This window comes from Streptopelia decaocto (genome assembly GCF_964273445.1).
Source record: "Streptopelia decaocto genome assembly, chromosome: 1".
In the NCBI taxonomy this organism is placed as follows: Eukaryota; Metazoa; Chordata; class Aves; order Columbiformes; family Columbidae; genus Streptopelia; species Streptopelia decaocto.
In genome coordinates, this window is record NC_138663.1 from 56055239 (window position 1) to 56082558 (window position 27320).

Below are 27320 nucleotides of genomic sequence, written 5' to 3' on the forward strand. Positions count from 1 at the left end.
GCCCTCTTACCCGGCCTGTCCCCGCAGGCCGCCCGCCGCAGGGCCGGGCTGATACGCGGGCGTGCAAGCGCGTTGCCCTCCACAGCCCCGGTACAGAGCTCGGGCTGCATTCCCCTGCCCGGAGTGCTTCCCAGGGAGCTCCGGTGGGCTCCCTGGGCATAGTGCTCAGCGCGACCAGGGTCTGTCCTGCTCAAAGGCCCATAGAATCACACAATCACAGAATGATTGGGGTTGGAAGGGACCTCTGGAGATCATCCAGTCCAACCCACCGACGAAAGCAGGGTCACCCAGAGCAGATCGCACAGGAATGTGTCCAGGGGGCTTTTGAATGTCTCCAGAGGAGACTCCACAACCTCTCTGGGCAGCCTGTTCCAGGGCTCTGGCACCCTCAAAGTAAAAAAGTTTCTCCTCTTACTTAGATAGAACCTCCTGTGCTTCAGTCTGTGCCCATTGCACCTCATCCTATCACTGGGTTCCACCGAAAGGAGTCTGGTCCCATCCTCGTGACATCCACCCTTGAGATATTTATAAACATTGATGAGATCCCTTTTCAGCCTTCTCATCTCCAGGCTGACCAGACCCAGCACTCTCAGTCTCTCATAAGAAAGGTGCTCTAGGCCCCTAATCATCTTCAAAGCCCAAAGTGTGGCTCCTCTGTGACAAGAAGCCATCCCTGAACCAGACATCTCCCTACTGCTGGGCCCATGTCTGGCCTGTCCGCCAGAGCGTTCAGTGCTTTGCATGGTGGGCTCAGATAAGAGCAATTCATGTACATGCCAAAGGAATAAACACTGCTTAAACATAAATCAAATCTGCCTGTTTGTGAAATGAAAACAGGAATGACACCACTGTCAATATGATGAGATCACTTGATAATTAGTGATACTGATGAGTACTTGGATGGGAATGTGATGGAACATTGTGAAGTTCATTAACACGAGAAGAAAGAGACTTGAAACATTTTTCCAAAGTTAACCTGGGATGAAAACAAGCCAAACCTGCATGGTAGATCTTCTCTGGCCATGTTAGAATTACTCTCAAAATGCTCCCCTATAAATAAAGACACTAACACGAGTTACTGGGACTCCATGGTTCCCACTTCCACACATCAGAGGCTTTGTGAACAAAGCACAGAATGACATGAAGCTCCACAACTTCTCAGGAACCTTCTCTTCATTTTGAGGAAGCTGTCCATGAAAAAAACAAGACTGCAGGCATCACAGAAGATAGTTTTGAAGTAGCATTTATGTATTCAACATTTCTTCAGTGAAGGTAAACCAAGAACCTTCAAGTTTACAAACACTGATACAGGTGAGTGGCCTCATGAACATCAATAACCTCAGGTGTTTGTTTACATACACCTGAAGCAGCAGCAGAATAGAATCTTAAGTATTCAGTGACAGGCAGAGTAATAGGAAAAAGTCAATGAAAAGATCTTTGACATACAAGTGGCACATTTAGTTATAGGCTCTCATGATACTTTGAGGAACAGGAGTAGTTTTAAGCCCAAAATTTCTAGTTAATTTGATATGAGTTGATGATTTCCCTTCTGAATTTAAGACTTGTTTTGGCTTATTGGCTCCTGATTAATCTTTGAGGCATGTTTTGTTATTTTTCATTCGGTATCTGGTGTAAATTTCTAACAGATTGTGTATGCAGTCCAGGTTGTGGATTCTTTTGCAACAGTTACTTAGTTATATTTTCGCATTGTTCTGAAAGAAATATTCACTTATCACTCAGGGTTTCTTTTTCAGATGTTGTCTAAACTAGGGAACATACTCTGCAAAGAATTACATATAGTTGGTTTTAACTGAAGCCAGTCAGCCTATTCCAGAGGTTGAAGTTAACACTTGGGTTGTAAACATGTATTGGCTCAAGGCAGTTAGGTGAAAAACTTGGACCAGGTGCCTTACACAAGGTTGGACAGGCTTTATCTTCTGCTATATGTATTGATAATAAAGAGTGGGAACACCCAAATTTTCTCTGAACTAGAGACCCTCAAAGCATTAATGTAGCAGGACTGACTTGGATATATCTGGTCTTCCTTCTTTTCTAAGTGTTGCTCTTTGTTTTTACTAGGTTGTGCAATAAAAGAACAACCAAACAAAAACCCAGTACTTTTAATGTGGGCAAAAGTTTGGAAAAAAAAATCTAAATGTCCATCTAGATGTTTACAATATTGTGAAATTAGAATTCACATACTTAAAATGCCATCTTGAATCAATAAGAATATTATGTATATTTAATGCCTTCAATACATACATTTAATAAACAATTTTTGCTTACAAAGAAACACATTCTTTATGCACACTTATAATTGATAGAATTGATAAGCTTGATAATTAAAAAATGGCAAGTAACTGTTGCTTGAGACAAATAGACCTGAAAGTTTTTCTCTGTACTTTTGTATAAAAATAAATACTTGAAATAATAAAAATCTGAGAAGCTTAAATCTAAAAAAAGATTGTTAGAATTATATTCCACCCAATATTTAGAAGAGTTTCTTCTTACCTTTCACCTAGATCTATAGGATGCAAAGCATAACCAGTGCAGAGTCTAGAACTGAAAATAGATATGATTTAATAGGAGACAGGAATGTAAAGGCAGCATGACAAACTGAAGATTATAGCATGTACATGGCATCCTAATCACTTTTACATTTATTCTTTTCCTAGGAATGTATTAGACTTTAGTAAGTTTGTCATAATGCAGCATAAAATTTCAAATTTTTCATGAAGATTTTACAAGTAGACTTTCTGTCCTGTTTTGCTCTGAGGTAGTACTCCCCATTTCTCTTCACTGCTTGAAACATTAATCTTTGTAAGGGATCTGTTTTCGTTATGCTATTCTTTTTTCTTAGTGGTGTAACATTAATAGGAAATGCTCATCTGACCATGGAATAATCCATTTCACCTCTTAGTAGTCTTTTTTACAGGATAAAAAATATTGTTTACAGTAGAGGCAAGAAGAAAGATAAAAGGAGCTGGCCATTGTTTTTGAAAAGCTGAATGGATCACATTATTAAAATTATGTTTGGAGACAAGTTTCGTTTGTCTTATACCTAATATGGCAATGAAAGAAGAAAAACCCTATTATTATCTTGATTTTTGTTTTCTTTTACTTAGTTATTACAGGAGAAAATACCATACTTGGACATAAACTTTTATGGTCTACTTTTCTTGTTGCACTCCACAAGACTTTATATCTATACATATATTTACTGAAGGGAATATTGGTGCTTTTTCAGTTGCCTTCATAGGCTTTGTACTTGATAGAATGCATTATGAATAATGTAGCTTGAAACTCAAATAATAATATAAGCATCTTCCTTGTTAAACTTGTCTTTTCAATAACCAAAAACTGTTTAAAGAAAAAATACTATTAAATATATGAGAATAAAAACCTGGAAACATCATTAACATTGTTCTAAGTATAGCTACTTGCAAGGTCCTTGAATAATATTCACACCTGTAGAAATAACAGTAAGACTGTAAAATTATATGCCGATAGTATCATTAGATAGTCTACAGAAAACAGCAGGAAAAGCGTAATAGTGCAGGTAAATACCTTTCTCAAGTAGAGCACCCAAAATTAGTAGTCACCTGTGAAAATACTAACCAAATTGCAAAAAATAATTTTCTTACCATGGGAGTTGCTATACAGGTGAACTCGTAACATTTTTGAGGCATTCAAAAATGTCAGTGATCAACACTATAGGAAAACCATTCATAGCAGGATTTGGATTGTGGGCTGCTTCGTCCATGGTTGACTGGAAGTTCAAAGGGATGGGAGGTGACCTCAGGCTTGTGAAACTGCATAATCATAACACATGGGGTAATCAACAATGCATGTCAAATTTTCAGATGTGGAGGGGCACCTTTTGAAGGTGTCTTTGACTCGGCTTTGTTCCTTTACCATTCTTGCACAAATTTCAGAATCCATACTTGTGTTGAAAAGAGTACTCACTACCTTGTGGAGTCTGGTAACCCCCAGCTCCTACTCACCAGTGGCTAACCAGCTTTGCATAGACTGTCCACTGTAGCCAAAACAGTGATCAAAGTCTTCAAGGCCATCAATGAAACACTCCATGTTTGAATAATGGTTCTGAGTTCTACCAGTGAACTCCCTCTGTCCTTTGGTCCTTTTGAGCTCCCCAAAAGTGAGAGAGTGTTGAGGGGATCCACATTACCATCCAGTTCCCAGTCCAAGACACATCCCCCTGGAGTGTTCAGTTCTTTGAGAAGACCAATTGCTTTAAATTTAATACATTATTGCTCAGTGATCCTCTTACATGTGGTAGCAGTCCTGAGGTTAGCAACCTCCTGGCACTGTCCTTGAGTTATCCTACTGTTTTCATGATACCTTTGTCACTTTCAGATGAACAACTGATGTTGTTAGTGGATTTCTGAGAGGTGGAAGGCATTTTACACAGCAGGAAAGTTAAAGAGATTGAACTAGATTGTGAAAATAAGGTAATAGTGGGATAGAATCATAGGAAGAAAGGCAAGTAAAGAGGTGAAAGGACTATGCACAAGGAATGTGGATGACTGAGGAAGGATCAGCAGAGTTTCATGAACGGGTTGAGAGCTGGCAGCTGAGGCAAACACTCCCATGGCATTTGGCTCTCTAGAGCATCAGACAGATCCATGATGTGTGAGAGCTCTGCCATGCTAGAGAACCTCTAATTCACATTTGTCAGGTACATGCTGCAGGACATGCTGCAGCACTTTGCGATGGCATGGGCTACAGGTGGGGTTAGACCCCTTAAGCCTTGGAGTGTGTCTGGAGGGCAACTGGGAGGTTTGGCTCATCCAGGAGGAATCTAGCCCATGTACACCAGAACTGCTTTGAGAAATGACTACAGACATACGGTGGATGAGAACAACCATGGGACTTGCATCAAAGCTGCTTCGTTGTTCTGCATTACTATGCTAGGTAGACCACAGTCTGTGTTGACAGAATGACAGCTATGTGAAGGAACAGGATTGAAACAGGATAACTTTTGAGTGATTCAGAATCATTAAGTTAAATACATTTTTAGGCAGTGAAAACATATGTCCTTCCATGTCTGCCTCAACACAAGTGGGTGTAACTTGTCACACGTAATGATTCAAATCAGCAGTTTGACCTGTTTAGGCAGACAGAGCAGAAGTGATGTCAGTATGCACATACATATTTCTTTTTCTGCATTGATCACAGTTAGATTTTAAGATTTTCAGCAAAAGAACTACATCATGTTTACCTCCAGGGTATTTAGCAGAATTGGACAATTCTGGTAAATACTGCTAAAGATTTAAGATGATTATTAACTTTGTTTAAAATAATTTGTAGGAGATACTGGGGGGCGAGGAGATGAAACAAAGCTAAATCTAGATATGGAATAAAGTCTTAATAAAAAATATTGCCCTCCAGGTTATTAGTGACTAGGCCTTGATTTGTACAGGTTTGCCAAGCTCCCATTGATTTCTGTTGGCAATGGGTGCCCAAATATCTGTGAAGGCGTAAGTGTAGTTCTTTAAAAGGAAAATACTTGCAAATGCAGTCCAGAGGAAGGGTAGATTCCAAACGTTTTCGACAACTGAAGTTTCTCAGGAAAAAGAATAACTGTATATTCTGCTGCTTTGCTGTGATAATTTATTCCCATTCTTTCAGTCACACAGTAAAGTGATGCCACAGCAAAGCATCCTGTCATGAAGTATATAAAAAGATTGAGAAATCAAGATGCTGACAAACAGGGTGGATCCCAATTCACGCTTCTCATGCCAAGACAGTGTCAATTAAAGAATTATTTTCTTGTTTTTCTGACTTCAGAGATCCACCCAGTGTCATAAATTGGTACTGAAGCTGCAGAGCACCCTCTCACTGTGTACAACACTCTAAGGTACCACTGTTTTAATCTCAGAAAAGATTGTATTTTTGACTAGCTGTGGAAAAAAAAATGCATTCTTAATCTGTGAAAGGAGTCTGTATTTATTTCCTAGCATGGTCATAACAAAAATTAAAAAAAACTTCATGCTCTGCTTTTCTACATAAATCTGAGATACTTCCATTTTGGGAAGTCTAAGACATTGCTATAACAGGAAGTTATCTCATGGCTGCCATGTCTTGATACATTTGGTATTTTTTCTTGATGACATAGGCATTGGATCATATGAATGCAGAAAGGAGAGTGACTTTGATTCAAACAAAATCTTCTCAGGAGAAATCTGAAGACACAAATAAAAAGCAAATATTTTTAACATTCGTGATTATTTTAGTAGAACAGATCATGATTTTTTGGATATATTTTGCATTCTTCTGTCTTGAGACTTCACCCAGCCTGCTTTTATGTTAATTATTTGAGCCTCCCACCTGTACATCTGTGCAACTATCTGGAATTCATCTTACATGTTTAATTTCTTTTGTGTTAGCCACTGTTCTAGTTGTAAGCCTAAGGCACGCTGGGGCTGTTCCAGTCTTTGTGAGCACAGTACTTGCATTTTAAAAAAAGCTTTTTTTTCCTAAAAATCCAAACCTCAAAAAACTTTTATCAAAGGCTTTCAATTTATTTCTTGCAAGTGAGGAACTCAAGAACTCTTCCAGAGTTGCTGCTGCCACACAGAAGAGCTTCTGAATTTTTTTTTCTGAAAACTGATCTTAAAGTTTCACATCCAAAAGGTAACTAGTAATTAAAAGTTCTCTATACAACAATTGTGCCAGTAGTAGCTGCTGGCTCATGTGAGGTACTGAAAGTTTTGCAGAAACGGCTCATGGCATGATAGTCACAGATTCATTGTCCTAAGGACACTGGTGTTGTACATATAAAAGTTAAGTTCAGCCTGTGGAAGCCACTCTCCTCTTATTAATTAATACAAAGCAATTTCTGCTATGTATCCCCCTCTGAAGTCACTTGACATTAGGTGAACTGAAACAACCAGTAGAGAAAGTTGTCTTTCTCCATTAACTAAGAGAGAAGACTTCGACAATAAATTTATACTGCTAAATAAATAGGACCTGGGTGCAGCTCCAGCACTGACCTCTTCGGAATCCACACTGCTGAATGTCGTATTATTGCAGGGTTCTAACAAAATGTGTGAGGACTATTCACTCACAGGTAAAAGAAGCCCTTCTAGAACCTCCTTCTGAATGTGCCACTCTTGGCAACCTGGAGACTTGAGTCTACACATGGACAACTCATGATCAACAAACATAAAGATGCCCTGTCCTCCAAGAGTCAAAAGTCTTTATATCATCACATACACTATTAAAGTACCTTTCTTCAGTTTGCCTACCATCATGCTAAAGACCTACACATTTCAAAATCTTGGGTATCTTCCCATTTCCCTTATCACTCTAGTGAAGGTGTCACTATGCTTTCTATAGCATGTAATTTGTCAGTAAAAAGACCAGTCTGGAATCCCCAGAGGGCAGAAATTCCTTATCCAAGAACATTCCCATTGACAATAAATGGGAACTGATCCAAGTTTAACCAATACAGCAGTGTGTGAAGATCCAACTCCTACCCACAACCTGGGATTAGTTGCCCCTGGGAACATTTCTTACTTGAAAGTAAATGCAACATGCTACCTGGGACAGAGTAATTGTACTGAAACAATTAATTATCAAAATTATACTAGATATTTATTTGATAACTTACGAAACTGTGAGTTGACGTTGTCTTCTATAGCTACTTCCTTGGGAGCCTATTTAATTCATGATACATTAGCATACCTGTGGCTCTCATGGGACTCATTTGGATCATGTTATATCGGGTATATAACCCCAGCTATTCAGTATTTGTCCTTTCTCCCCTCTGAATATTCTCAGAAAAGGCAACTTATCTCAGAGCCTGAAAAACTGGGGACTATTATGGTTCCCATATACGAGGTGGCAAGAATCATTTGAAAAATTGTTTATTAGTTAATATTTAAAGCAAATTGTTAACAATCCTGCACATTCTGCTTGTCAAATGAATTAAATGACCGATATCTGTACAATCCCTCTTTCAGAACAGGTTAACACTTCACTTTATGCTGGCTCATAAAGGTAAAATATCTACCTTCATTGGAAAATAATGTTTTATGTCTATCCCAGACCATTCTGAAGCCATTTGTGATTTGAGTGAACACATTAAAAAAGAGGCAGTCAAAGCCAAACAACCCAATAATGCAGGGGTGTCAAACCCATTTTCACCGGGGGGCCACATCAGCCTCGCGTTTGCCTTCAAAGGGCCAAACTTAATTTTAGGTCTGTGTGAATGTAGAAGTAGTTACATTTATACAGTCCTAAAATTACATTGGGCTCTTTGAAGGCAAACGCGAGGCTGATGTGGCCCCCCGGTGAAAGTGGGTTTGACACCTCTGCAATAACGTATTTCTTAAATACATTATCATCGAGGTCCTACCAACATTGCTTAGCTTTGGCCAGCGCAGGTCTGTCTTGGAGCAGGCTGGAACTGGCTCTGTCTGACATGGGGACAGCTGCTGGTGCCTTCTAAAAAAAGCCACCCCTGCAGCTCCCCTCCCACTACCAAAACCTTGCCATGTAACCCAATGCAATTTAACACCAGTTAAACTGGTTTACTTGAAAAGCATTTTGTCAAAATACACAAGAATACACAAAATACACAAAATACACATTCTGCAGTATTTGCACTTGAGAAATTACTATTGAAGTAATACGCAAAGTGACATGATAAGTCATTTATTTCCTAGATAAAAAATGCAGTCTCAGTCATCCAGAAATACTCACAATTCTGAAGGACAGGTTAAGATAAAGAAAACTATTTCCTGGTCAAAAAGGAGGAGTTATTATTCTTATCCCCTGTGTCTCCAACAGCTCAAATCTCCACTTGTTACCAATACAAATAAATGAGTACTGTCTTGTGACCCTTTGTTCCCTCCATCCAAAAAGATGTTTAATAAAAGCTCCTTTTATTATTGCAACAACTAAAATGTGACTTGTGTCCAAGACCAATTTTATTATCCTCTGCTCTGAGTATATGCTGTAGGAAACACTACTTTAAAAGTGTTTATATTGAGGAATTTTAAGAACTGAGAAAAACTGCAGGACATAACAGGGTATTGCTACTATATGTTTCTAAGGTGTTTCTAACAAAAAGAAAGATACCGTACCTTGATATAGATGAAAATGCTATAGTACAGTTTCATGCATGTCATCGGAAAAAAAGTCTCATGTGAAGTTAATGTGAGGTTTATTTTTTTCACTTCTTTCTCCTTCCAACATTCTGTGTGCAACCCAACCCATGGCAGTATTACCATAGAAAAGGTACAACTGCTTATATTAAGCCACGTTAACTTGAGCCCTTATTTTCAGATTTTCTGTTTTAAGTAATATTTGAAGTATTTAAAAAGCATTCACGAAAAACATGAAAATACCAAAAAAATGGAAATTGTTCCACTTAACCATCTATATATATATACTTGCATACCTATTAAAGTGTAAAAAATTATCATGGACATTGGATCTGTTAAATCTCTCTAACATGAAATAGTCTGTAGCATCCACGTACTATGAATAACAACTGTCTTGATCTTTTATCTGAAGAGAAATTAAACTCTATGATATTTTTTGTTAGTAGAAATACATCCATATGCTAGAATGCGAAATGAAAGGAAAACACAACCAGATCTTTCTAGTTCTTTATTTTGATCATACTGTGTGCATTTTTGGGCACCACAGTATAAAAAGGAGATGAAGCTACTGGAGAGTGTCCAGAAGAGGGCCATGAGGTTGGTGAAGGGTTTGGAGAGGAAGCTGTATGAGAAGCAGCTAAAGTCACTGGGTTTGTTCAGCCTGGAGGAGACTGAGGGGAGACCTCATGGCGGCTACAGCTTCCTCGCAAGGGGAGGAGGAGGAGCAGGTGCTGATCTCTCCTCTCTGGTGAACAACAACAGAACCCAAGGGAATGGCAGGAAGATGTGCCAGGTGAGGTTTAGGTTGGACATTAGGAAAAGGTTCTTCACCCAGAGGGTGGTGGAGCACTGGAACAGGCTCCCCAGGGAGGTGTCACGTCCTCAAGCCTGACAGTGTTCAAGAAGAGACTGGACAAGCCCTCAGACACATAGTGTGAATTTGGGGTTGTCATATGCAGGGACAGGAGTTGGACTCGATGGTCCTTGTGGGTCCCTTCCAACTCAGGACATCCTACGATTCTCTTATCCTAATTAAGGAACACCAGTCATGCCACCAAAGGGCAAAAATATGCATTACACACTCACCAGTGTCTTTGGAGTTGACTCTGGGCTAAATGTACAAGCACAATAGAAGAATAAGCTTCAAGTACAATACAAACTCAACAGAAAAAGCCTGCAGTCTTCTTTGACTTAAAGAGGGCATAAGTTCTATGGTTCAATTTCTGACCTTGCTTGCTTACTTCTCCTCGACATGCCATTATGTCTATGAGTCCTTACAGAGAGGCTTGTGTAGAGTCGAGTGTCAACACAGTATCCTCAGTTGTAAATCTGCGGATAACGGAGAGGGCACTGAGGTTGTCTAGAGGAAACTGCTATTCTTTTTTAGCAGCATTTAAGAGGAAGAAGTTAACTGCTACTTAAGTTGAACGTGTTCCATCTAAAGTTATCTGCAGCGATTATTTTATGTTCCTAAAAATAAAGCTTCTGCCAAAAGAAAAAGGCTTCTTGTATGCACTTTTGGGAAGACTGAACTCATAGAACCAGCTCTTCCATCAGACACCATTATTATTGTGTGAGCTGACACAGGCATGGTGCAGGAACAACCACAGAACCATGGATGAAATTCAAAGAGCAAATTTTGTTGCCTTGTGAACCAGGGGACCCCCAAAGCAGCATCCGGGCAGAGGAGGGGGGACACGGACACCGCCAAGCTTGGTCCTTGCTAGAGGATCATCAGACCTGCCGTTTTTGCCTGTGAGTCAGGGATTCACGCAGGCACAGTTTACCGTGGTGCTTTCATCTTTCCTGCAGCATGGCAGGAATCTCAAGCATGTTTGATAAGGTGCCTGTAAGTCTCTCACAGGCCTGTTATCTAAACACAGATGTTCTACTTGTCCAACACACAAGGCCAAACAATTAGTGTGATATATGTGTTATTCGACACGCCAGCTGCAACTCGCTTCAGCATGTTTACAGTCCTTCTTGCCAATCTTCTGTGACATTCACACAACTATCTGAGCTGAAAACTTAAAATCCCATTTTAACATCTTCCAGATTTTAAAGGTCTTCATTAGTAACTGACAAGTACTGAAAAACTGAGTGGTCATAAAATTGAGATTTTTCTCATCACTGAGTGGATGTCTGAGAGCGTATCAATGGGGCTGATTCATATTTTAGCATTAACTCAGCATAAGTACCAAAGTAAAGATTACAGACTACTTTTTGATTTGAAAAGCTTTTATAAATAGTCTTCAGAAAAATATCTCATTTTAATATCTTATTTCATATAAATATTTCACATTTTTATCTTGTATTTTTAACTAATCCAAGGGAAGATTCCTTAAAGTATTCAATATAATTTGCTCAGATATGTTTCTTGGTGAAATATTATTTGATTTTGAGCTGCTGATTAGACAAGTATATTCATATATCATTGTGAAGCTCTGCCTGCTGTTTGACTGTGATTCTTCATTCTTTTTTTCAGTCTGTCTCCTCTAATTTTTATTTCTTTTTAACTTCACATATCTTTTGAAGGTATTAAATGTGTTCAGGAAGTACTTGTTTACACCTGACGCTTATTTTGAAGTTGGATATTCCTCCTAGGATATAAACCTCTTTCTTCTTAGGAAGATTTCACACAGGTGTGGTGTTTTTTTTTGTTTGTTTGTTTGTTTTAAAGAAGAAAATAACAAGAAGAAATTATGTAGGAAACAGAGCAAAAAAGTGATGTGAAATTGTGCAACTTGCATAATGTCAGATTACGGATTAACTGAATATAATTCTCAGAAATCCAAATAAAATTTATATAGTGTTGACCTATTTCTGTAGAATGCCTTCATCATAAAATTTGACACCTTCAGAACCTACGAAGAAGCATTTTGCTCTTTATCCTCACCATTTCCCCAAATTCAATATTTAACCACCTCATTTTCTTGATTAGAAAAAAAAAATCCTAATTATTCAGAGTCCATTGTATTTAAAATTATAATTGTTTGAATACCAAGAATAAAATAAACATACCAGCAAACAAAAGGCATTGAAGTCTCTTAGTTCCAGAAAAAAAATACTGTAGAATCGTACAAAAGTTATTACAATTCAGCCTGTCAGAAGTTTGGGTGGGAAAAAAAAGTGAGTATGAATAAGCACTAACTGGTAGCATGTGTATATGCTGTGCGTATAGGTTATATATCCAGCTGTGTTGGCTGACCCTTGCCAGCAGCTAAGCAGCCACACAGCCACTCGCTCATCCACATCCTTCCACCAAGGGGGCTGGGGGTTAACAGGAAGCACAAAAGTGAGAAAAATCTTGGATTGAGATAAAAACCAGGTTAATAGGTGAGGTAAGAATAAAAAAACCAAGTGTCACAAAGGGAATCACTTGCCATCTCCCACAAGCAGCCTGATGCCCAGCCAGTCTTTGAGCAATGGTCAGCTTGGAAGACAACCCCCCACTATCCTTCTTCTTCTTCCCCTAATGGTTTTTCTTGCTGAGCGCCAGGTTCTGTGGTGTGGAATGTCCCTTTGGCCCGTTTGGGTCAGCTGTCCCAGCTGCGTCCCCTCCCCGTATCTCTTGCTCATGGGGACATGGGCAGCGTGGAAAAAAAGAGGGAGCCCTGGGGCTGTGCAGGGAGTGCTCAGCAACAGCCGAAACACAGGTGTGGGATCTGCGCTGTGTTAGCCACACAGCCCAAACACAGCACCATACAGGCTGCGATGAAGAAACTCCATCCCAGCCAGACCCAATACACCAATATGAGTTTCAATTTAAGGTAAAGTGAATTAAGCTTAAACTTGGCTAGATTGTTGGTATCAGACAATTGTAACTGACACTTAAAAAGCAGGAATGGAAGAAAAATAACAAAAATAATGTAATTAGCCTCAGGCGAACATTATAGAACCACAAGGTACTTAGCATCTTTTATATTCTGAAATGTGGCCCAGTCCTTAAAGCTCAGATTGTGCTTCTGAAAAACAAGATTCCGCTTTACTTGTAACCATTTAATTTATGTGGTAAACATGTTACTCATTTTCTGCCTCAGACTTTGAAAATTTGATTTTTTAATGTTTTGTGGACCAGAAAAAAGGTCACTAAAAGCAAAAACGTCACTGAGACCACTAACTCCAGTATTATTTTTCAGCTTTGGATAAAGAGCTTGAGACAGGCATCATGAGAAAATTAGAATATGTTAATTTTTTATATCAGGGATATTTAAAACTTTAATAGAAATAATGATGCTAGAATTAGGATAGTTGCACTAATAGTCATGGCTCAAATTTGTAAAGCATGCATATTAGCCTTAGTTGCATTAAAGATGTATTATCTATAATCATCCTGTGACCTTTCCTATTTACCATCAAACACAGAACTTGTTACCAACTGCATGAGCAGAGCCACAAGAAAAGATCTTGAAGATATCTTTAATTCAGTAAGTCTTAGCTGCTTATGTAGACAAATTTCAGTAACTCAAGTACATCTTCACAAACTTGCTATTTCTCCACTGCTTTTTTGCCCATGTCTAGAGGTGCAGATAATATTCAGGAATGTGACAAAAAATAAATCAAATTCTGTGCTCCAGTATTAAGACATATGCTTTCCTATATTTTAAATTATTACATTTGTCTTTTACTGAAAACATATTCAGTATTTAACACAAAAATTTGTGCTCCAGCAGCTATATCATATCTCTTTTAAAGAGAAATGAAGTAAAATACAGCTAAGATAAAATCTCTTTACTTTGGATTTTGTCTTAAATTTATAAATTGCAATGAAACCTCACAAAAAAATCCTTCATCTCTTACCCATGCCATAAGCAAGGAAGTTTCTTAAAATTTTCTCTTCAAATGGCAGCTCTCTTGCAGTTTTCAAATGTTTATGACTTCTTGTTCAAATGTGTAGATACCAAAACCACCAGATCAACACATTCTATTTACACATGCCATTTTCTTCCCCTTACAGAAGAGAGTTTAACACTATATATTTCCCTGTTTATCAACTGAATACAGTTGATGAATCCACTTCTTCCTGAAAATTTAGACATAAAATTATTTGACTGATAACCCTAGATGAGAGAAAAAGGCAGGCAGTATCTGATAACTGAAATCAAAGAAGGGATATATGATACCATAGGCTACACAAAACCACTGGAAGATTCTCAGGACCTTCTTTTTCAGATGGTTAAGTATCTCAGCTAGAAATTTACAATACAGATCATACAGCAGTGTTGAATAAGTTCAGCACGTTTGTTGAATTAACTCAAGGCAAACATATACAGTAACAATCAATAGAGCAGGAATATCCACATAAGGGTAATTTCCCATAGAGCTGCTGCTTCTTTGCAGTTCTATAAATGTCTTCCTTCCCACTCTAAAAGATGCTGACACTAACAAAGGTAATCATGCAAAGCAAACTGGAACCAGATATATACAAAGCTCTCAAATGCCCAAGGAAGCAAATGTCTGCTGGGAGGGAAACTTCTGCAGCTCAGATGTAGTGATACTGAAACTTCTTTGTAACTACAGCAGATCAAATTTCAGACACAAACACAGGCACCAAGCACCGTTTAATAAACTAGGCCAACCTCTAGCTGCTACTTCAGAGTTTTCCGTAGGTCCTGTGTCACATCTGTGGGTCTTTTGAGGATGTTTTTAGTACTGTGGGATATGTAAAACAGCATAAGCCACCAAGGAAGCATCATTTCTAGAGGTAACATCTATTTGAATAGAAGAACTGACCCAAATAACACACTACTGTAGTATGATGAATACCTTTAAAAAATAAAAAGGCAAACTCTTAACTTGCTTTATTGTTTCTTGTAAATATTTTAATAGAATCCACACTGTTTTAAATAGGAGAAATTAAGGACATGATATACACATTCCATTACCCGGAGTTTTGTGTGAAGCCAAGTCATTGAAAATGTATCTATTCTAAGTCATGTAGTTTGTCCAGTTCAGTTAAAACAAGCGGATGCAAAGTGTTTTGAGCAAAGAAAAGTTTGTTTGGCACAACATTTTGTGCTTTACAAAGCATACACATTATCCACTCTCCTATTCTTGTTGGATCTAAAGAAAACCTAGAGAGAAAGAAGAATAATAAATAGTAACATTATTCTGAATTTTAATTTTGGTACTTGTGCTTTTGTAGTTCACCTATACAAAACCCCTTCATAATTCACTTTCAGGAAAAGCACAACAAGGCAGCAGTCTTTTTCCAAGTTTTAAAACCATGGAAAGTCTGCAAAGACATTTAGCATGCATAATCATTGCAAAGAAATGCTCAGGGACTGTGCTAGTTTTGAAAGTCAAGTTTTGGGAGTTTTCCAGGTACAACCATTTGACTTAGAAAGGCTGAAAGGCTTTATTTAAAAAGTTTCTCCTACCCAAGTAAGCCATCAGTGCTCTTCTGACAACATGCTGGTAGGAGGCCAAGTCCCTGAAACAAAAAAGGTAGCACCAGAATACTCTAAACTAAGTGAAATTAAAACAAATTATTTATGTAATTGCTTTACCCTCTCTGATGCTTACTTTTTACTCCTGTCACAGAAGCCATTAGGGCCTATCTGAACTTCAAAGCAATTACAGGTCAGGAAGGCTTCCCAGAAACCGCCTTCTTAATCATTTTAACAGCACTTTAGCTTCTGAGACAGAGCTGCTGGGTTAACGACACCTACCCAGGGTGCTGGGTGCTGCCAGAACCCCCACTGCTTTTTGTCTTCAGCAAATTTGCGTGCCGTTTGGTGGTCCGCAGGACACAGGCCCCACCAAAGGAGAAGGAATCACAGAATGTTAGGGATTAGAAGGGATCTCAAAAGACAATCTAGTCCAATCCCCCTGCTGGAGCAGGAACACCTAGATGAGGTTACACAGGAAATGTGCCCAGGTGGGTTTTGAATGTGTCCAGAGAAGGAGACTCCACAACCCCCCTGGGCAGCCTGTTCCAGTGCTCTGTCACCCTCACTGAGAAGAAGTTTCTTGTTGAACCTCCTGTGTTCCACTTTATACCCACTGCCCCTTGTTCTATCACTGGTTGTCACCGAGAAGAGCCTGGCTCCATCCTCATGACACTCACCCTTTACATATTTATAAACATTAATTAGGTCACCCCTCATTCTCTTCTTCTCCAGGCTAAAGAGACCCAGCTCCCTCAGCCTTTCCTCATAAGGGAGATGCTCCACTCCCTTAATCATCTTTGTTGCCCTGCACTGGACTCTCTCCAGCAGTTCCCTGTCCTTCTTGAACTGAGGGGCCCAGAACCAGACACAATATTCCAGACGTGGTCTCAAGGAGTCTGCGGCCCATGGGAATAAGCACCCACAAGGGCTCCTGCCCCATAAGCGCCATCGTTGGTGCCGACCCGGACGTTGCTAAGTGAAGTTGCCGTTGACAATCTTGCAGTAGAGAGCAGCACAGCCGGTCAGCATTGTTTCGCCTCCCACCTCCTCCAGACCGCTCGCTTCCCTTCAAGAAGATGGCGGCCTTCCCGCTCGGTCTCCTCTACCAACATGGCGGGTAGAACGCCCATTGGCCTCCACCCCCCGCCACAGCCCCGCTATAGGCTGAGCCAGCGGCTTTCCCCGCCCCCTGCCTCACACGGGCTCGCTGCGAACTCCATTACCCAGGACACTCCGCGCTCGGGGAGTTGCCCCACCCCTCTCTTTTATTTCTGACGTACCGCCCCTCCCTTCCCAGGCAGGAGGGACGGGGCGTGGTCTCGCGAGAGCGCGTGGGGCTGGGGCAGCGCGGGGAGGGGGCGCGGCGCGGGCCGCGCTGCGCAGGAAACGAAAGCGGCCGAGCGGCCGGGGCGGGCCAGCGGAGCCGCGCGCTGCCGAGCCGAGAGCGTTGGCCTGGGCCCTATGGCGGCCGCGGAGGCCGCGCCTGCGGAGGCGGCACTGGATCCTAGCGGGCTCTCCCCGAAGGAAGAAGGGGAGCTGGAAGACGGCGAAATCAGCGACGATGACAACAACGGCTTCAGGCCCAGCGGCGGCGGTGGCTCTGAGCCCGGCGGCAGCCTCGTCAGCAGCAGGCCCTACTCGAGGCGCAGGCCGCCTGCCGGCCTCCGCGGGGGCGCCTCCCTCTGCTCCTCCGGCCAGCGCTTCCCCCGCTCGCGGCACCAGCCCCCGCCGGAGATGGGGCACCTGCACGGCCACGGCGGGTACCGGCCCAAGGACTCGTTCCGCTCCCACCCGCCGCCCATGCCGGCGCCGCGGATGCAGTCGGGCTCGCACTCCGAGTCGGGCCCCCGGCTCTCCTTCTGGGAGCGCAGCCACAATGCCTTGGACCGATTCCGCTTCCGAGGCCGGCCGTACGGGGGCGGAGGGTGGTGGGGCAGGAGCCGAGGCGGCGGCGATCGGGGAGGCAACCCTCCGGGAAGGCCGCCCGGAGGCGGAGGTGGTTCCGGATTCAGTGGCAGCCAGGGCTGGAGGGAGCCCTCGCCTCGGAAATGTATCCTTGAGACGTGAGAGGGAGCGGAGGCGGGTGGGCCGGGTGTGTCAGTGCCGCGGGACGTGGCCGAAAGCCCTGGGAAGGGACGCACTTCCCTCCCACCCTGGCGCTGGGGATCCCGTAGCGCTGAAGGGAGGCGACGCTTTCCTTCCAGTCCCAGGGGCTGGCTGGGGCAGCAGGCGCTGCTTCTCAAGGAGAGGCTGCTGGGAGGCCGGATTACTGCTATGACCTGGCTTGTACGCTGGCTGATCAGTCCCGTGTAGGGTAAAAAAGAAAAAGCATAGCCTGAAACAAAGCCTTAGTCAGTTGGATGCCAGTTGACTACTTTTCTAGCCCCAAGTGTGACTATTTTGAAGCAGGGTCAGCCTTTGGTGCAGCAGTTTTAATGTGTATAATTAAAGTGTCACAGTTGTAAAGCTAAAACCTGAAGCTTGTTAATTTCCCTTATTGGGCAATAAGGGATCCACTGTTTTTTCAGTTTTGCTTCCAGCCCTTTAGAGGCTATTACACATAGCTAAAGCTAACTTTAGAGCTAGACCTGAGTTAAACTGGGACTGTATGCACGTAATGTGGCTTATATGGGAGTTAGCATAATATAAGAAAACACTATTTCTCTGTAAAGCAATACCAGGCAGTCCTCGTAGGTTGTTTTCCACTGATTGCTCTTAGGGTTGGTTAGGTAGCTTTTAGTAGAGCTCTGATATTTCCTTTTAGGAGTAGGAACTGCTAAAGTGATCGAAGAAAGCTCCTCTCATTTTCCAGGTTTGCCATAGAAAAAACATGAAGAATCGACTCCAAGTGTAACTCAGGGACAGGCTGGTACTGAAACTTGATGTAACTACATTGTTGCTTAACTGAAAGTGTAGACAAGTGTAAAAAACACTGAGCGAGAGTACTGGTGGTTAAAACCTATTCTTCAGAATCTTGCAGTGTTTTATTGTTCTCTGTACCAACAGTCAAAGGACGTGCACTGTTTGCTGACTGTGCTGGTTGATGCAGGGAACTGGAATTTTTCCTACTTGACCCAGCACTTAGAGCTTTGAAAACTACTTACGGGACCTTTATGTTATTTTAGATACAAGATGATTTATGTGTGTATTTTTTTTTTAATGTGGATGGAATACTAGTGATAAAGGGATGTTTTTATTTAGTCTCATCTGGTAAACTTACAGCATTACTGAAATCTTCATAAGAGCTCTGTGTTGAAGGATGTTGTCTCAAGAGGCAGCACATGAAGATATGATTTGCCCGAGGTCGCACAGTGAGACAGTTCTAGTGCTGAAAACAGATTTTACGTCTCTTAATGTGCAGTGTTGCTCTAAGTCCTAGGAAATGGTTCCTTTCTATGTAATGAGTAATTTGCAGGACAAATGCATTGATCGTCCTGAACAGACCTTGCAATGCTTGTTAATACTGATATAGAGCTTCCTTCTCCCTTGTAATTAAAAGAACATTCAGAAACTGATAATTCCATTTTCAACTCAAAAGGAGAAAATGACAGTCTTTTTTTCCCTGATACTTAAGATTGCTTTTCTGTGTAAGCGTGATAGAGAAGATTCTAATACTTTTGCTCTTTAACAACTGACATTCAGTTGTTTATGGATCATATAGTTAAGGAAGGCCCCTGATTTTCTCTCAAAGTAAGTTCTTGTCTGTAATTTTCATATCCTTGCCACCTAAAGGAGTCAATATTACAGGATTCCTAAATATTAAGGTGCCTCTGTGTTGCTAATATTAGTGGAGATGGGGGCATAGTTCATGAGCATGTGACTTCAGAGGAGACCTTCACATCAACTGGTACAAGGAGGCTTGTGGCCTGGAGTGGTATTTGGAATTCCTTCCCAAAAGTGAAATTTTTCTCTGTTAAGAGAGAGAGGTGACTTTTTTTCTTTATCCTTGAAACTTGAAGAATAACTGTTGTTTTAATGCATATATGCGTGTCTGCCTTTCACAACACTCCATGTAGTCTTGCATGATGTGTGTAGAACCACAAAAACCATTTCTACATATGTGAAGCACAGAATTTCTATTAATTCTGATTGTGGGAGCTCTAGAAATTTTAGCGTCCTAAGCACAAAAAATATTTCAAAGCTTTGTCTTGTTATCCAGCTTCAGATGACTCCAGAAGCTCTTGAAGTATTTATATATCAAATAATAGGCTTATTTTTATAAATGATGTTAAATAATTTCATTAGCTTCAGAGTTTGCTGTGACTCACAAAATCACTATTATAGTTGTCTTTTTGGAAGTAGAAATGTGTTGGAAGTGGATTTGGTAAATACATTTACTGTACAATTTGCTGTTATACTGCACACAGCTCTTAGTATGTTCAGCATATTTATAGATTCTTTGGTTGCCTTCTGGATTTTATGTAGTTTACTAGTTTATGCTTTTTATGCTGATGCTTAAGAAAGTATTGTTTAGCAAAACATTCCAGAAGTTAGTTTCGTAGGATACGTACCAAAATTCTTTATTCTTATGTTAGAAGTTAACATAGCAGAACATCCAAGATGTTGATGAATGTTATGAGCAGCATACAAATATAAATTTATCTTCCTCTGGATTCAGTATATCTGCATTCAGAGAACACTTTATTTTAGCATTTAATTTTACTCCATGTATTGGTTTAAGAGATGACATTGCTGAAAAAGCATTTCACATAACTGGGAGTGAGTCAGCTGTTATCACAGCAGGGTTGATACTGAAAGTCAAACGACTCAAACCTGACTTGGTATCCTAAAAGATTTCCCCTGGAGCATGAGTATTTTACAGGATAGTTTAGCCTTTCAGGTGTCAGGTTAAGGTAAGAGAAAGTGAACCTCTAATAGTGAGAACTTAAACTCTGTAATATAACCATTGCCTGCCTTGGTCAATGTGTTTTCAAGCAAATCTGTCCCCTGGGCATGGATAGACAGGCTTTTCTGAGTAATCAGTAATTCCCAATCCTCTTTTAGCATTTTTTAAATGTTTTGATTGCAAGTCTTTAACCACCTGTTTTTATTCCCTTCAGATGTTGATTATTCTTGATTATTTTGTTGAGCTAGAGTTACTGCACTGTATAATTGTGCTGGGGCTAGACTTGGCATTTTATGAAAGGATAAAATGAGCATGAATTTAACCTGTCTCTTCCAGAATGTCAGGTGGGGAGTCAATACTTGAGTTACGAACGCTGGAAATCTGACTTACCCTTTGTGATAGGGAGCCTTCTCAGCATTACAGCTGTTGTTTCTGAGAGGATGGTGTGAGCAAGAGTCAAGATTTCTCAGCAACTCAAGAAATTCTTGTCATAAGTAGGGTATTTCAAATTGTTAGTTTGAGAAAATGTTCATTTAAGCTGTCAATATATAATAAGGGATGTATCTTTTGCATGCTGCTCATATTTATAAGGGATATTTTTCAAGTTAGCCTTAAGGTAAAGTATATGAGGGGGATCTTCTGTTTGTCATGATTTAGAGTTCAGTGGTGTTATCGCTACTGTTTTAAGGTTATACATGTTTTTGTTGTAGTTTTCTTGACCAGTAATTCAGCCAAAACTTTTGGAAGGTCCCCTTCTAGAAAGCAGAACTACTCTTCTAAAAATGAAAACTCCGTGGAAGAAAGTTTTGAGGATCTGCTCTTGAAGTATAAGCAGATACAATTAGAGCTCGAGTGCATTAATAAAGATGAAAAACTGGCTTTGAGCAACAAGGAGGAAAGTGAACAGCAAGATGATGATAAAAAAGTGGACACTGAGGACCAAGTAACTGTAGAAAATAACAGTATTACGACGGATGCTATAAAAGAAGTATCTCCTGAGGAGAAAAATCCGGTTATAGCCTTTCAGGCATTTGAACTGAAACCTCTCAGACAGAAACTGCCTACTCCAGCTGAGAGGAGCAGATTAAAAAAAGGCAAAGAAGGAACAAAACAGCCATCACAAAAATCTGAAGTCACAGAATCTGGCCAAGGTAAATACTTGTGAAGTTGTTTTAGCTTCTAAATTTGTTTTTACTTGCCATTATCTGTCATATTTATTAAGTGTGGGGGAAAGTTGTACTTTAATTGAAATACTAATTTTAATTAAAGTGTTAAATGTTTTAAGTTATAGATTTAATGTACTTAATTCCTGTTTTATGTAACTGAGTTACATAAAACAGGAATTAAGTACATTAAATGTAATTCTTTGAATTACATAAACATGCTTGGATGCATGTTTTTGTGTGTTTTTTTTTTAACTAACATGTTTTCTTCGACTAACGGATAGTTTGGCAAAAAGCATGAGGGTAAGACTTGAAGGTTTTAGTTGCTGTTCATAGCAGAAATCATTGGCTTAAGGTTTTCTTTCTGTTTTTTTCCCTTGTGTGTTTTTTTGGTGTTGTTTTTTTTTTTTTTTTTTTTACAGAAGCTAAATGTGGGTTTTTTTAGGCTGAAAAGATGACATGTATAGACATATTTTTCTGTATTTCATCTTTGTTTGTTTTCTTCAGTGTAACGAGCCTGTATGAGATATTTTCACCAGAATTTGATCATAAATGATATTCACAAATAGAGAAGAAATCATGGCACAGAAATAGAGAGGATTAGAAGAAATATAGCCGAAGGGTAGAATAAGTATCTTGTACAGGTGATTCTGGACAGCAGCTCAAGGAGGATGATTGCTCAGATGCATCAGCCGGTTAGCAAGAAACAAGTTACAGTGTTCAGCTCACCTGTCATAAAAGTCCTTGAGCTTATGTTTAAGTTAGCTGCCTTATTTTGCTGCAGATTCAAAGTTCCTGTTCTGAGGCATCATCTAGTTCTAATAAGTGTTTGCTGTGTTTGAGGGCGTGCTCGTGGATATCACTTGTCATCTTGTGTTAGCTAATTTGTTAATGTGTGTAAACTATCAATTTGAGTGGGAAGAGGCAAAGTAGTAAATGGACAGATTAAGAACACAGGTGAGTAACTGGTAGGAATATGAAGAAGGTTAGGACTAGAACACCGAAAGTCAGAATGATTTACACATAACTTCAGAATGAGAATTTAGAAGACAGAGCCTGTAAAGAAATCAAAAGAGAAGACTGATACTTAGTAGTCAAACCCCACCTCATCCTAGGCATTTTTCCACTTATGTCTTTACTATTAAAAAAAGGAAAAAAATATGTTCTATTAGTCTTTAAGAGGTAATACAGTTTTTTTTTAATGAGAGACATAAGCTAAACCAACAGATTTTGACCATAGAAGAAAAACCAGTAGCCTGCAGGAAGAGAACATAGCAAGGCAGAAGAGCTATTTAAAAAGCTAAACAGTCTCAAACAAAATCCAGCTTCAAAACTGAGAAACACTGAAGTTGAAAATACAGTTCATATGATGGTGAAAATAGCCGCTATAGCACACACATTAAGAACATCTTAGTTTTTGCACGCCACTCAAATATATGACATGAAAATGATCTGAAAGCAGATTATGTATGAGTGGCCATTTATGACAATGTAATACAGGTTTCAAAAGTAGAACAGCTCAGCTGATTTCAGCTATTGCAGATTCATGTACCTCAAAGGAATGTATACTACTTGATTATGCATGTATTAGGAAATAGGTGACATTTGGTTTTCCCGTTATATTTATTTTTAAATGATGAAGAACTCATCTTGAAACTCAGGGAAGCTGGTGCTTCCAGAATTCATTCTCTGTGGTTCAGCTGCTCTGACAGAGGCTTTACTGTATTCCTCGCTTTCCTTCCCTTGTTGCCCATTAGTCTGTTCTGCCCGTGTTGTCCCCTTCTCATTTGAAAAAGCATTTTAGTTTGTGTAGTATGTCCCTGCATATGTCTGTCTGCATCACAGAAACTAGTGTACCATCTGTGTCTCTCTACTTCAATCCTGTGATCTAGTTAGGATCTTTGCTTAGTGTAATAACTGTTTTGTATTTTATTACACGTATGGGTATTAGATATTATTTTCCTTCCTTTTGTATGTGTGGTTTTAGAAAATACATGCATATGTAAGCAGGAAGGCACTGAGCATTTGCTACATGTAATTTTTCTTTAGATATAAGATCTTGGTGTATTTTAAATAGTGTCCTTGTGAATGTGACTTTTTATAAAATACTAGGAAGAGTAAAAGCTCTACAGAGTACAAACTTATTTTCTATAAATTCAAATTGTGTGTGGGAATAAATCTCTTTGAAGAAAGACTAATATAGCAAAAGATCTCTAGCCTTCTCTCTATATGTTTCCTTTCTCTGATGCACATAGATATATATATGTGATTATGTATAAACTATGTCAATACAATTATAATTTTTCTACCACTTATATTAATAATTACTAGCTATAATAAATTATATAATAGTGTAAATATATGGTATTATGTATATTATATATAAAATATATAATGTGTCTTTATATATATATGGATATATGGCATTTGGGCAGTCTGACAAATTAGTATGTCAATATCTTAATGTTCAACAGGAAAGCATTACTATTTATTATTAATTTCCATAGGATAACTGTTTTCTATTGTCCTTTGGCATGAAATGGAGCGAGAGTGTTCTTACTGCAGCTTTGGGCCTTTATATTTAATTCTGCAAAAGGCTGACCAGTTACTCAGAATAGCTGCCAGTGTAATATGAGATGCGCAGGACAGCAGCAGATATGAGATGGTAGCATAAAACAAATGGCAAGAAGTAATCTCTTCCCCTTGTCTCCAAATCTGTGTGTTTTTCTGCTTGAGGAAGTCTGTGTCAGCCTTAAGACAGAATTATTAAAAAATGACAAATCTTACCTTAGGCTTGTGGCATCGCTATGATGTGGATTTCATCAGACATGCCAAGTTTCTGTTATTGTTTGTTACGTGCTTTCATATGTGTAACTGCTATTCTGTTTTACGCTATGTACCAGTGATACTGGTAAAATAAGTTTGTATGGATTAAATTCTGCGCATCATTTTAATGTAGCTTTGCCTCATGAGAATCAGCGTATTCAAAAATATGGTATTTTTCTTTTGGAAGGTGCAGAAGACAAGGAACAAACATCAGTGCGAAAGCTTAGCAGTTCAGATGTTACATCTGAAAAGGTAAGAAAGTATTTCTCTGTAGATGAGACATAATTACATTATGATACTCTGATGGCTTTTTTCATATTACAGTCCAGAAATGTTTCAGTAATAGAAACAGTGCATTCTTAAGGAATGATAACACTACAGTAAGATTTTTAAGCTTTCTCCTGGTAAAAATTTTGGGACAGACTTCAAAAGACTTTTTCAAGAAAGGTTTAGTTATTCAGTGATGTTTCTTGACTTCTTGTCTTATTCTTTCTTCTCAAGAAGCTGCTTGATGATGAGGAGGAGATGTCTGAATTGCAACTTAGGCTTCTTGCACTTCAGTCTGCTAGTAAAAAATGGCAACAAAAAGAACAACAGGTGATGAAGGAAAGCAAGGAGAAATTAACAAAAACGAAAAGTGTAACCCTGAAAGTCAAAGCCAGTACAAAAGCACATTCAACAAAAAAACCTAGTGCTACAGGTAATAAATTTAATGTTACTGAAATAGCTACCAATGTCATGACCTCTGAAATAAAAAACATAGAATGTTATGTGAAACATTGAACAGTGAGCCTTTAATCATTCTAAGAGCCCATACATCTACTCAAAGCTCATGAAGAATCTAGGATTAGGGGGAACCTTTTAGGTAAGATGAAGTTAATTGTGTATCTTTTTATTTTAAGGCAAGCAAACTTTGAGGAAACAACAGACAAAGACATCAAAGAAGATGCAACAGCAAAAGGAGCTAGACAGGCGTCAGAAAGAGGAAGATCAGAGGAAACAAGAGGAGGAAGAGGAGAGAAGAAAGAGAGAAGAAGAAATCAGAAAAATCAGGGACCTCTCAAATCAAGAAGAGCAGTACAATCGATTTATGAAGCTAGTTGGAGGAAAGAGGAGATCGAGAAGCAGGGTAACAAATTTATTATGTTTTTCAGGTGTTATATTTGTGATTCAGGAGTGATTTGTGGTTTTATGCCTCTCTTGGCTCTGTGTCCCTCCTACCCTTGCCCCCCTTAAAAGAAAAGCTCAAAATATTTCAGTGTTTACAGTGTTTTAATCCCAAGCTAGACAGACATTCCCTTTGGGTTTGGTAAAATCAGTTTTGCATGATTTTGCAAGTCAGTGGTGAAATATTTTGTGCCTAAAGATATTTTGAATGTTGTGATCAGTCCGTCATTTAACACAAACAAACCAACCAAACCTTCTGTCTTTCTTCTGTCAGATTGCAGTTTCGTCTCTACATTTTCAAAGTTCTTGTGTTTATACAACTTCAGTGGTCTGCTTCTTTCAAATTGCCCTCTGAGGTTTGGTTTCTTTGTAGTATTTTTTAATTTGTCAAGTTACAAAATATGCCCACACACAAAAGATAGTGAGTTACCTCAGCTTCAGAATTGTGTTAAATTTATGAAGAAATAGTTACTGCAGTGGTCATCATGCTTCACTTATGGGCTGTCTTCATTCTGTCATCTTGAGATTAGCAAAAGACACTTGAATCACTGATGTTGTGTCTCTAAAATGTTACTGAAAAAAATTACAGTGTTTCTTCAGCATTAATTCTTTTGTCATAGAAGCAGTATAGCTGCTGTAGCTACATGCTTCTAGAGTTTGGAGCTACTGATGCTGGAGTGAGAAGTGAAACTCTTAAGAGAAATGGACCTCCCTATTTGAGGTCATGTTATAGAAGGATCACATTTATAATAATGATGAGTGGAAAATGAAGGCTAAATGTGTTTTAACTGTAAACAGCAGAAATTCTGAAAGCTACCAGAATTTCTGCCTCTGAAAGATACAAATTGAGGAGTGTAAGAAATAACACTTTCATGTTCTGCGCATTTTCTTCGTTCACTGAACATTGGTTGGCACCCATATAGTGTTAGGCCTTCTTTGAGAAATCTGATTTATTAGTCGACAGTCTCTGGACATGTTTCAGTGTGATATGTGGCTCCATCTGGGACAACAGAAAGATTCTCTGCCTGAGATGTCAGCACAACATGTTTCACCTAAACGCACAGCCTTTGTCACAGTGAAGATGATCCTTGTGCAATTTTGTATTGTGTCTGACAAGGCTAGTTTAAGCACTCCTTATAATTGCCACAACAGATTAACAGAAACAGTAAAGTATTTTAATTCTCTTTCAGAAATATATAACCATGGCAATTTACCAGGTACGTAATGACCTAATAGGTGTTTAAAAAGACCAACTAAATAAAATACACTTTTCTTTGTTTAGTCTTCAGATACGGACTTGAGATGGTCTTTGGATAAGCAGTCTACAGATAGGGCAGGAGGCATGTATCAATATGATAATTATGATGAAGTTGCTATGGATACAGATAGTGAAACTAACTCCCCAGGTAAGACTTACAGTTTTCTTATATGGTAATTGGTAAAAATTGTTAAAAAGTAGGAAATGAGCTATCATTTTACAAGGAAAATCTTTATTTTGAGATGCGACAGTTACAGAACTACCGTTTTAAGGTGAGCTAATTCTGTCTTGTTTTAATGCTCTTTCCTCCCTGCCTTTACTGTAGTGGTATTTTCAAGGTCTACAATGTTATACCATTTTCATTGCAGTACTGGAGAGTTTATTCTTTTAAAGTCCCAAGCAGCTGTGTAGAAATTAAGGGTCCCAGGGTGTTGACTAGATGGACAGGAATTCTGCAAAGAGGTGCTGGGGTGTTCCAGTGGTCTCTTTGCCGCCCTCCCCCAGCAGTACTCTTTGCTTGTACTTGCATATTGT

At 39.4% G+C, this 27320-nt stretch overlaps 1 protein-coding gene and 1 long non-coding RNA gene across 4 annotated transcripts in view; one reads left to right on the forward strand and one right to left on the reverse strand.

Annotated features, from left to right (window-relative positions):
* Positions 1 to 15024: 15024 nt before the first annotated feature.
* Positions 15025 to 16642, reverse strand: LOC309450015. Its single transcript, XR_014186036.1, has 3 exons — positions 16571 to 16642; positions 15515 to 15567; positions 15025 to 15208 (listed from the first exon to the last, which is right to left on the reverse strand). It is a non-coding gene; the product is annotated as an uncharacterized lncRNA (long non-coding RNA).
* A 215-nt stretch (positions 16643 to 16857) lies between these two features.
* ZFC3H1 (zinc finger C3H1-type containing) overlaps positions 16858 to 27320 on the forward strand; it is a 41540-nt gene continuing 31077 nt past the window's right edge. The window contains exons 1-6 of one of the 3 annotated variants that reach the window (XM_082069166.1): positions 16858 to 17576; positions 21104 to 21523; positions 24549 to 24613; positions 24866 to 25061; positions 25264 to 25490; positions 26811 to 26934. In XM_082069166.1, coding sequence (XP_081925292.1) covers positions 16988 to 17576; positions 21104 to 21523; positions 24549 to 24613; positions 24866 to 25061; positions 25264 to 25490; positions 26811 to 26934 — 1621 coding nt within the window. In that variant the 5' untranslated portion in view covers positions 16858 to 16987. Of the gene's footprint in view, positions 17577 to 21103; positions 21524 to 24548; positions 24614 to 24862; positions 25062 to 25263; positions 25491 to 26810; positions 26935 to 27320 lie in introns of all 3 variants that reach the window. The other 2 variants (XM_082069167.1, XM_082069165.1) reach the window with 2 other exon arrangements.